The following is a 12359-nucleotide window of genomic DNA, read 5'->3' as shown; positions in this document are numbered from 1 at the left end:
AAAGGTGGTCACACCAAATATTGATTCGATTTTTTTCCTGTTAGATCATTTTGCATTTTGTAAATAGATTAACCAATGAAATGTATATATTTTTTTCTTTACAGCATTTCTTCACACATGCCCTATTTTTTACACATGCCCTATTTTTTACTGTGTATATACTGTATGTTGCATTTATCGAAGATTAAATACAATTCTTAAATAGAGACTAACTTTGTATCAATTTTGTTTCATTTTGTAGAAGAAAAAAAACACTGCACCGACCAGCATGGTTTCATGAGAGTAAAGAGTTAAACCCTGTACAGTCCTCCTGCTTCCTCCTCCCACCCAAGTCCTTCATAAACAAACCCGAAAAGATCTGCTCTCTCATTATTTTTTCTTTCTTTCTCACAGTGAACCTCGGGAGAAAAAAAAAAACCATAAAGCCTGGTGTTCAGGTCGGGGGGTGTTTATTCTGGAGCCAGATGTTGTAGCAGAAATGGCTCAGGCAACCGAGAGGAGATTGGAGACCACCGCGTCGGCGTCTTTCCCCGAAGTAATCGAGCTGAATGTCGGCGGGCAGATTTACGTGACGCGCCACGCAACTTTGCTCTCCGTGCCGAACTCTTTATTCTGGAGCATGTTTCAAGAGCACAGCCCGTCCCAGCTGACCCGGGACAGCAAAGGGCGCTACTTTATAGACCGGGACGGATTTCTGTTCCGCTACATCCTGGATTACCTGCGCGACAAGAACCTGGCGCTGCCCGACTACTTCAAGGAGCGAGCGAGCTTGCAGAAGGAGGCAGAGTTTTTCCAGCTGCCCGACTTGGCACGCCGGCTCCGACCTCCCCAGGTCAGCAAGGAGAACTCGATCGGGGACGAGGCGTTCCACAGCGACCCGGAGGAAGCAGCGGGGTCGTGCGCTCTCGCTGGTGCCAGTGCCGGCGGCGCCACCGGGCCGCGTTCGCCCTCCCTGGAGGTGGCGCGCAAGGCCGGGTACATCACCATCGGCTACCGCGGTTCGTACACCATCGGACGCGACATCCAGAATGACGCCAAGTTCCGCCGCGTCGCCCGGATTACCGTGTGCGGCAAAACCTCCCTGGCTAAAGAGGTGTTCGGTGACACGCTGAACGAGAGCAGAGACCCGGACAGACCTCCGGAGAGGTACACGTCCCGCTACTACCTCAAGTACAACTTCCTGGAGCAGGCGTTCGACCGGCTGGCCGAGTTGGGCTTCCACATGGTGGCGTGTAGCTCCACTGGCACGTGTGCGTACGCCAGCAACGACCCCAGTGAGGACAAAATCTGGACCAGTTACACCGAGTATGTTTTTTGCAGAGAGTGAGAAAAGTTGTGGTCCTGCTTCTTCCTGTTTTTTTTTTTTATTTGTTTGTGCCACGGTGGAAACGTTTCTAGCACAGAGATATGTGGGTACTCTCTGAAAAAGGGGGACCAAACTGTATTATTTTCTATGGCACTGGAGTGGCTCCATTAGTGGACCATTACATGTGTACCTTTTACCTGAAGAAGTGGTTGTGAGCATTGAGAGTAAATCTTTTTTAAAGCATTATCATACATCACAAGGTACATTAAAAGTAGCCTTGATTCACACCAGTGTCAGACATCTGTACAGTTTGGTGTCTTCATTTCAGAGAGTGCCTTCACAAAAACGAGGGTTATATTGCTTGTCATTGGGGTTGTATAACCACAAATGTGTATGACTTGTACTTGTAGCATGTTTCACCCACCTAAGGAATTTGAGTACGCCATAAATTATTGTCATAAATTCAATCACAGCTTCAGTTCGGAGCCAATTAAGACACACCTGATGTAACATACTGACTTCCTTCCTGGGTCAGTAGTGTGTCAGAAGTAGGGCAAATGAGGTCCATTGAGATATGATACCCTGAAAAAAAAAACAGGCCCTAAAAAATTATTTAGTGTGTTAAATTGGCAAATATTTGTCTCCATTTTATTGTATGAATGATGCATACTACTGGTACTAGTGATGTACTGATGATGATACTACACAATTATGAAGCATCAATACAGTTTAGTACCTTCGATTTTCTTTTTCTTTTTTTTTGTATGGTCCAGAACCTGTTTTTTCCCCAGAGTGGGCCTAGACGTTATAATATCAGTGCGCACAGATTAGCATAAATACATAGCGTGTTTGTGAGAAGTTTAATGATTAGCAAGATTTGTTCTTGTTTATTAAGGTTAAACACTTAACGTTTGTTAAGAACAGCTTAGCAGTTAAGCACAGTCAAACTTACCCGTGTACTCATAGCACACGCACACAGGCGTGTCAAGGCATGTGCAAGGGAGGTAATGTTACCTGTTTGAGGAAAAAAAAAAGTCAGTGAAACATAGAAATCTGATATGGAGGACATGGAGAACAGTGCTCCTCTTTAAACCCACTGCCATTTCATCTAAACATCCCACTGACTGCGTTCCCGGTCGTTGTCCTTTTCTAATCTCTCCCACTGGATATATAGTTTTTTCCAAGTGCCGGTTGTTACTGTCTCATGGTGTTTTTTCAATAACCAGAGCTTCAGTTTCCTGTGTGATGTAACCAGTTTTTTAGCTCACATGTAATCAGATGTTTCCAGTTTGCGCTATCAGATAGCAAAAGGACCCTATGGCTATTTGTGTACTAAAAAAAATCTTACACTCCGGATTTACAACCGAACCTTTCCCCTCTGAAATAACCGATGTGATTTGTTTCCTTCGCAATTGTATATTTTGAAATTCCTCACGGTTTTCATGTATGAGTGAAACAATAAACAGAATCTAAAAAGATGTTCATTTTTGTATACGAATAGAGACTTTTATGGTCATGGGGATGCTGTTGGTGGTGTAAAAATTGGTCAGAGGACATACATACGTGCAAAAAATCTAACATATTGAAGATAATAGACTTTTGTGGAATATTAAGTAGAAGATATGTACAAAAATAATGTTTTTAGTTGTGTCAAATGGACCGTCAATATACAGTAGGATACGAATTTTCATCACTAAGAGTAAGCAGAGGGAGAGTCTAAAAAAATCAAATTGTAATCAAGGTGCATTCTATTAACTTGTTCCTCATTTCAAACTGTAAATAGGAAGATGGGGAAAAAAGAAAACCAGCTTTTTAGATTTTCTTTGAACACATTTAAATAAGAAAACGTATTATGATTTCATACCAATGGTTTCAAACACTTTTAAAGACTAAAATATTGTATATTAATATATTTTCATCTAGAATTCAAATATTCATGAATGCAAATATAAAAAAACACCAGTGTAGAAGGATGTAAAAGTACAAAGCTGACAAAATTTATTCTGTTTTAAAGTTTGGGTGATCACACTGTTCTCAAATCCCGATTTTTTTTTTTCAGCATTAAGGTCGTGCTATAGAAAAATAAAAACTTTTTAAATGGAAAACTGTGAGGTTGTTTGGTTATATTTACAGTTTTAAAGCCGAAAAAAAAATGTTTTCAAATTTATTCCCTTATGCACATACCCTCCAAAGCCAAAAAATAAAAGTGCTATGCCCATAGGAGCAACATATTAAGCTTCTAATGGCCGTAACAACAAATCGCTAGTCAAGAAATGAGCAAAAAATAAACAAATTCTATAGATCTCTCCTTACTTTATTGATACTACTTAAATATTTGAGCTTATCAGGTCCTGCATGAGGTGGGTTAGAAGAACAAATAATCACTAATATATATATATATATCTCGCCAAGCTGCCACTCTTGGGCCCCTGAGCAAGGCCCCTAACCCTCTGTGCTCCAGGGGCACCGTATCATGGCCGACCCTGCACTCTGACCCCAGCTTCTGAGCAAGCTGGAATATGCGAAGAACAAATTTTAAAGGCTATTCTTCTATTCTGATTTGACCTTTGCATACAAGACTATAGAAGTAAACCTCCCAGTTTTCTAGCTTTTCCCCAAAACCCTTCACTGCATTGAAAGTAAATGAGCAAATGGTGGCACAGGAGAGTCTCAGAAGTGTGCTTGTTACATTCTTGTTCATTTCTGACCAATGATTTGTTGTTAAAAGTATAAAAAATCTTAAATGTAACATTTCAGGCTTGGCCTAGGAGCGACTAATGTAACATAGACCATAAGCCTTAATTAATGGCATAATATATTAATGTTTTGATAAAAAACTTTATGGAATGTTTTTAATTAAAGTCTAATAATACACATTTTTTCCTTAGACCTCAATCTTAAGATTAAGATCAGCAAACAGCATGACAGAACACATGGGTCATCTAGCTGCCATGTTGAATGTACAAAATGCAAAATGTTCAATTGCTCAGAAATAGAAAGTGATGATGCTGGCATGTTATTGCTTTTGTGCTGTAAATAAAAAAACAGAAACAGAAAAAAAACAGGCATTGAAAAGGCACTGCAGTGGTGAGAGAGATTCGAAAGTAGATTAGATATGCATGTGCTGTAAGGAAACAGATGGGAGGCTCTGACATGGGGAACAAGAACTAGACCTGTGTACGCCAGCAGTCCTGTGACCGTGGTGAAATAGAATATATTTACGCCCAAAACACACACATGCGCCTTAGAGTCTTGGTTTTCTGACAAACCACGAGGAGAATGCACAGGATTTAAATACACAGCATAACTATGGGAATTTCATCATAATTATGGGGTTACGCTCTGTGTATGTACAGACAGCACTTAGGGACAGGACTTCCAGCTGAGTGTCAGGAGCACAGGAACATCTTGTTTCTCTGTCAAGAAAAAAATGACCTTTAAATAACAAGAAAAAACACTAATAAAATCAAATATAAATCTGGGACAGATTGGCCTGAGTGTAAGTCTGTGTATGAATTTGCTATCAATTTTAATAGGCAGCACCGTTATTATGCAAAAAAATTATAATATTCATTACATTTTCCTTTTCCCTAAACTAGGAGACCCAAACCTGGAACATAGTTTACATGAGTTTAACATGAAGATCTTCTGCTATAGAGCTCTGATCTCATCCCTATTGAACACCTTTGGGATGAATGTGAATACTGACTGCACCCAGGCCAATAAAATATTTTTTACCTTATGTGGAGACTTGAAGAAGCAAAATTCTTAGCACTGGATAATGTCAGTAGATTTCAGACATGTCCAGGACTCACTGAGACCTTGGTCTATAAACTTTAAAACATTCTGTAATTACACATCAAGAAAAATGAAGCATCAGAGCCGGTCTCTCTCTCTCTCTCTCTCTCTCTCTCTCTCTCTCTCTCTCTCTCCATCGCATTGTGATTCATTGGGTTCCACCTGTTCTTTTTTTCGTCTATTATTTTAACCGGACACAGTGTCCCACCAGAGAACATACCAGATGGTCCAGCTCACAGAGAGAGAGAGACCCTTTTTTTTGTTCCTTTCTTGCACATTTTTTTTCTTCACAGTCGTCCATCTAACCTTTGCATATACAACCCAGAAGACAAGCTGAAGAGTTATACAGTACATTCGGGGAAAATTATTTTTTTAAGGTTTTTGGCACATGTGGAAATCATTAGTATTTTTAGAGCATGGAAAGACAAGTGAGAAATTAAAAAGGGAGACAAGTGACATTTTTTACACTTCAAATAATTGTCGAGGGTAAAAAAAATATTAAAACTACACAAATTTTCTACTTATGTCAAACTGAGTGTCCAGCAGCAAGGATTTCTCTTCTAGAAGGTGGTCAGGATCGTATTGTAGTTTAGATTGATCAATTTCCTGGAATATTCTTTTCCTCTTTTATTTAGTTACGTGACCACAGAGTGTGTGGGTGTGGATTTCTGTATGCAGATGCTACATATTTACATAGATAGTATTACAAAGATCCAGAAAAACGGGATGATCATGACAGTAAAACATTAATTTTACTGACAAGTAATAATATTATCTGAATAAACAGTGTACAGAAAAGCAGGTACGATAGGATTTTCGATAAGTTCTGTTACCGGTCAAACAAAAAAACTGAATGGGAAACATGTAATGTTTTTTTTTTTTTTTTGTGTTGATGAAAATCATTGGCTTTTTGACGAGAGCTTGCAAGTTGAATACCAAGAATTCTACAGGAGGGTGTGAAAACTGTTCGTGCACTCTGGGTCAGAGTGATGTCATTACTCTCTTTGCTGGGTTCACATATTTAGGAGAGGGCAGTTAGCACCTTCAGTGATTGTGTTACTCTGCCACTTGATGCACTCGTTTAATAAGATGCTGTTGTCACGTGTCTTGAAGGAAGCATGTGGTAGCAATCGAAAATACAATCAAATAAAATTAAATGTGATTAAAATAAAATAATACACACACACACACACACACACACACACACACACACACACACACACACACACACACACAGTTGCTTAAACTCAGCTAGTTAACTCACAGTGCTTTTAGGCTTAAAGATTCCAGCAGTGGTACATAAAAGCCAGCACATATGCTCAACTTCACACATGTCAAAAAATTCAGAATTCATACTTAAGCAGCATTTAATAAGTTGTAAATATTAAATAGAACATGTGAACTAAAAGTAAAGTAAAAAAGAAGAAAAATGTTCAAGCTCATATTGGGAAAACAATTTGCGATTCTTTGATGCATACACTGTAGAAAAGTAAAGGCACCAGAAACATAATGTGGGAAGTTGAAATATGTTGAATTTTAGTAAAAGTATGGAATATTTCCTGACAAAAGTTTATGGACACCTGACTATAAGATCAGTCTGTGCTTTTTGAGCATCAAATTCCACATTTAGCCCCAATTTGCTGTTATATTAACATCCACTGTTCTAGGAAAATGTTTCACTAGATGTTGAAATGTTCTTGTGGAGGTTTTTGTGAGATTCATTCAGCCACATGAGTGTTAGTAAAGCCAGGTACTGATGTAGGTAAGGTGAGGAGGCCTGGGGTGCCGTCAGGGTGAAAAAATTCATCCCAAAAGTGTTTAATAAGGTTGAGGTCAGAGCAGGCCACTCCCAATCTTCCACTTTAACCCATGTAAAGCATATCTTATTGAAGCTGGCTTTATTCCAAAGGCATTGTCATGCTGGAACAGATTTGGATCTCCTAGTTCAAGTGAAGAGAGAATGTCATGCTACAATTGTGTACCTCTGTGGTAACAGTTTGGGAAGGAACCACATATGGCTGTAAAAAAATATACTTTTGTCCAGGTTTTGTTTGTCCTGATCAACCTTTTAAGGTTAAAGATGTCTAGAAAGATCATTAATATTCTTATCATTGCAATGTGAGAAATCTTGAGCAAACTGAGAAAACACAAATTTGACTGTATACATTTTCCAGTATCGACTCAAAATTTGCACAAATATTTTTTTGGGGAAAAAAAAAAACCCACAAAGAACACTGCGTAAAATAACTGAATTTAAGCTTAGGATGAGGCAATTATCATCAAAACAGGCTTCTGTCTTCATTTACTATGGTACAAGAGGCTCTTTTCAGTAAAAGGCACAAGGCTAATATTATTTGCACATCATATTTGTGTAAGGGGCAGATGATAGGGAGGGTTTGAGCACACCGTCATGTCATTAAATGGAAACAAATACACTTTACTGATGTCCATGGTCATAAACCACAAAAAGAGACTATGTCTTTGTGTAAACCAGCTCCATGACTACCTTAGCTGAGCAATGCAATTGAACAAGTGAGCACAGGGTCAGGAAGTTTTTTCCACAACAGCTCTTTATTATGGCTAAAAGAAACACCCTAAACAACTTTAATGCAATCTTTAAAAGCGTATTTTCTTGTACGTAATCCACAATGCCGTTCACTGCCCGCACTTCATCTACATACCGAATAAAATTGATACAGCAGCGCTTTAGTTTTTTAAGCTTTTTAGCTCTGTCATCTCCACATCAGTACACATCATGTGTGTGTGTGTGTGTGTGTGTGTGTGTGTGTGTGAAGGGGTGTACTTACTTTTGTGAGATACTGTATATACAGTATATAAAGTATCTCACAAAAGTAAGTACACCCCCTCACATTTCAGCAACCATTTTAGTGTAATCTTCTCACGGGACAATACTATAGAAATGATACTTGGATATATTTTAGAGTAGTCAATGTGCAGTTTCCAAAGCAGTACAGTTTTACTGTCCTCTAAAGATAACTCACTATACAGCCATTATTGTCAAAATAACTGCCAACAAAAGTGAGTACACCCTTAGTGAACATGTCAAAACTGTGTCCAAAGTTTCAAAATTTTGTGTGAGCAACATTGTTATCGCATTGTAGGTGCTTCTCCATTTGAAATCCATTTAAAGAAGCCCCACAGGTGCTCAATAGGGTTCAGGTCTGGAGACATATCTAGCCACTCCATCAGTCGTCATCTTGGCGGTGTGCTTGGGTTGTTTTCATGTTGGAAAACTACCATTCGGCCCAGTTTCTAAAGGGAGGTTATCATGTTCAGTATGCCACTGGACATGTTGGAATCCATGTTTTCCTCAAGTACCAGCAGCACTCATGCAGCCCCAGACCATGATGTTACCACCACCATGCTTGACTGTAGGCATGACAAAATTATCCTGGTGCTCCTTACCAGTGTAGCCACACATGCTGGACACCATCTGAGCCAAACAAGTTTATCTTAGTCTCATCAGACCACCGTACATGGTTCCAGTAATTCATGCTCTTGGACAGGTTGTCTCCAGAAACTGTTTGTGGGCTTTCTTGTGAGTCAGATTCAGAAGAGGCTTTCTTTTAGGATGTCAGCCATGTAAACCGACTTGTTGCAGTGTTCAGCATATATACCGTCCGCTTCTACAACCTATACAGCAAAGGTGGCAGTACTCAAGCATCTGTTTTTTTCTAAACCAGCTTCTGCATCTGACGCACAGCACCCTTGCGAGGCCCGTTCTGAGTGGAACTTGTCTTTGAAAACCTCTGTATGACCCTGGCCACTGTACTGTAACTCAGTTTCAGGCTGTCTCCGATCTTCTTGTAGCCTAGGCGATCTTTGTAAAGAGCAACAATATGAGAGAATTGTACTCAAAGAACCAATTTATTTTACTCTAATACAAGATACACAACTTTGTATGGTTCTGTCAAGCAGATAAAAACCTGAACATGATGAATTGGACTTGTGTGTACTCATTTTTGTTGCCAGCTATTTAGACAATTATTTTCAGAGGACAGTGAATCTGTACTGCTTTACAAGCTGCACATTGACTACTTCAAGATATATCCAAGTTTTATTTTTGTAGTATTGTCCCTTAAGAAAATATACTAACCCTAACCCTTGCTGAAATGTGCTTTCCTTTAAATCATCCAGGTTTATAATATTCCTCTTTAATACCGATGGGGATTTTATTGAACATATTCGGAAATCAATGGTCATGATGAGAGCCAATTTTAGACCTGATGTTGACCATAATGAACAGTCTGGCCTGATTCTTCAACCTAATTTTGTCTTGGCCAATTCCCATCCAACAAATAAGTCTACTCTATGAAACAACAGCTTCCCATACAAGAGTGTGAATTTTATTTTGTTCACAGAGGCTCATGAACACGCTAGCATCAATTGAAACTGCTGCTCATGCAAAGTCAGGGGGCGACATGTTTGATTTCTGCCCTCCTACGCCGTCATAACCTCAAATGATTGGCTAGTGTTGCTGTGATCGAGAGAAGGCAGAGAAAAAGAGATTATGTCACCTCACACTCCCTAAGAACACGATCAATTATACGCTCTTAAAGTCCTGGAGTCAGGCCAGCTAAGATTTTTCTATTTTTGTCCAAATCCTGGTCAATAGCGTTCGATTCTGGTCTACTTAAAGGTAGCCATACTTGCTTTAACATAATCCCCTATTTGGATACAGCTAACCTGATATCGTCTCCATGACAATAAAAAGGCTTTTTTGCACACTGTGTTTGCACACTACTTCACAATTATTGGCGCCTCTTAAGACAGGGCAAAAAAAATAAATAGATACATAAAATCAACATCCTTTTATACATGTGGAGAAGAAGCTTACCTTTACTGAGATAAAAATCAATTCTCATGATGGCTGAGAGAGCGAGAGAAAAGCAACCAAGTGAGAGAAGACGTGTCAGGATCTTCATCTTGCAATTAGACTGACATGACAGCAAAATAGACAGAGATGTCCTCATCGTCATCCTCGTGATTATCACTATTGTCTAGCCCACATCCTCGCAACAATAATACTGAATATCGAGCCAGAACCAGTTTTTGTGCGAAAAAGATTAAAACAAAGCAGCCATTCATGACCCTTATGTGCAAACTCAACCATATTTGGCCACATTCAACTTAAGAATTGCATTTTTACCTCTTTGACAACTGACTCAGTCATTAAATGTGTTCCTAAAACATACATTTTCTTCTTCTTCTTCTGTCAGCTTCTCCCATTAGGGGTCACCACAGCGGATCATCAAGAGTGCTATCACTCTTCTCCACCCACTCCACCCTGCCTGCACTCTTCTCCTTACTTCTCTAACACACTCTCTATTACTTTGGACTGTTGACCACAGGTACCTGAACTCCTCCACCTTCTCCACCTCTTTTCCCTGCAACCACACCACTCCACTGCCCTCCCTCTCATTCACACCCATGTACTATGTTTTACTCCTACTGACTTTCATTTCCCTTCTCTCCAGCGCATACCTCCACCCCTCCAGGCTCTTCTCAACCTGCTCCCTACTCTTACCACAAATAACAATATCGTCCGCAAACACATAGTCCATGGTAAAAACTGTCTGACCTTGTCCGTCAACCTGTCCATCACCACTGCAAACAGAAAAGGGCTCAGAGCCGATCCTTGATGCGTCAAACCTCCACTTTGAACCAGCCTATCGTTCCTACTGCTAACTTTACTGCTGTCACACTGTCCTCATACATGTCCTGCACCACCCTCACATACTTCTCTTACACACCTGACTTCCTCATACAATACCACTCTTTTCACTATGTCGTAGGCTTTCTCTAAATCCACAAACACACAATGCAACTCCTTCTGACCTTTTCTATACTTCTCCATTAACATTCTCAAAGCTGCTCTAACTTTCTCCTTACTAATTCTATCCACTTCCTGCTTCACTCAAAATACTCCCTCCATCTTCTCAACACACTCTCCTCATTAGTCAACTTATTTCCATCTCCATCTTTATTGCTCTAACTTGCAGCACATTCTTCCCAGCTCGGTCCCTCTGTTTGGCCAATCGGTCCTTAGTGTCCAACTCATCATACAGCTCCTGAAGATGCCTTTTCCTTGGCTTTCGCCACATCCCTCTTCACCTGCTGCCATATCTCCTTGTACTCCTACCTACTTTTCTCATCTCTCTGTCAATCCCAATTCTGTTTTGCAAACCTCTTTTCCCTTATGCTTTCCTGCACTTCCTCATTCCACCACCACGTCTCTTCGTCAAGTCAAGTTTATTTCTATAGCGCTTTTCACAACAGACATTGTCTCAAAGCGGCTTTACAGATATTTATCCCTGATGAGCAATCCATGGCTCTTTGTCTTCCTTTCTATTTCCAGATGTCATACCAAGTACCTTTCTAGCTGTCTCCCTTATTACTTCTGCAGTAGTTTCCCAATCATCCAACACCTCCTCACCACCACTGAGCCCCTGTCTGACCTCTTCCCTGAATCTCACAATCTCTCAATCTTTCTCCTTCAGTTTCCACCATCTTATTCTTTTTTCAGTCTTCACTCTCCTCCTCTTTTTCTTTACCTCCAAAACCATCCTACAGACCACCATCCAATGCTGTCTAGCTACACTGTCCCCTGCCACCACCTTACCGTCTCCAATCTCCTTCAGGTGAAATTTCCTACATAGAACATAGTCCACCTGTGTGCACCTTCCTCCACTCTTATACGTCACCCTATGATCCTCCTTCTTCTTAAAATATGTATTCACCACTGCCATTTCCATCCTTTTAGCAAAATCTACCACCATCTGCCCTTCCACATTCCTTTCCTTAAAGCCATACCTATCCATCACCTCTTCATCACTTCTGTCCCCTTCACCTACATGCCCATTGAAATCTGCCCCAATCACCAATCATTCATTCCTAGGTACACCTCCTACCACTTCATCTAACTCACTCCAGAATTTTTCCTTCTCCTCCATTTCAAAACCCACTTGTGGAGCATAAGCACTAGTGACATTTATCATCACCCCTTTAACTTCCAGCTTGACTCTCTTCACCTCTACTACACTCTTACTGTACTCTTCCTTCAGAATCACGCCTACACCATTTCTCTTTCCATCCACACCAATAAGAACAGTTTAAAGCCACCTCCAATGTTCCTGGCCTTACTTTCCTTCCACTTGGTCTCCTGAACACACAACATGTCTACCTTTCTCCTCTGCACCATATTAGCTACCTCTCTCCCTTTACCAGTCATAGT

General features: G+C 40.2%; 1 protein-coding gene across 1 annotated transcript; it reads left to right on the top strand.

Annotated features, from left to right (window-relative positions):
• Positions 1 to 311: 311 nt before the first annotated feature.
• On the top strand, positions 312 to 2784 carry kctd12.2 (potassium channel tetramerisation domain containing 12.2). Its single transcript, XM_046838206.1, has one exon. It carries the CDS (start codon positions 479 to 481, stop codon positions 1325 to 1327), a length of 849 nt encoding a protein of 282 aa, XP_046694162.1. The 5' UTR covers positions 312 to 478; the 3' UTR covers positions 1328 to 2784.
• The last annotated feature ends 9575 nt before the right edge of the window (positions 2785 to 12359 follow it).

Source organism: Silurus meridionalis, chromosome 24, assembly GCF_014805685.1.
Source record: "Silurus meridionalis isolate SWU-2019-XX chromosome 24, ASM1480568v1, whole genome shotgun sequence".
NCBI lineage: Eukaryota > Metazoa > Chordata > Actinopteri > Siluriformes > Siluridae > Silurus > Silurus meridionalis.
This window is presented reverse-complemented; position numbering and strand designations above follow the sequence as displayed.

Coding starts and splice junctions, on each gene's coding strand:
- kctd12.2 (XM_046838206.1), top strand. CDS start 479: ATGGCTCAGGCAACCGAGAGGAGATTGGAGACCACCGCGTCGGCGTCT.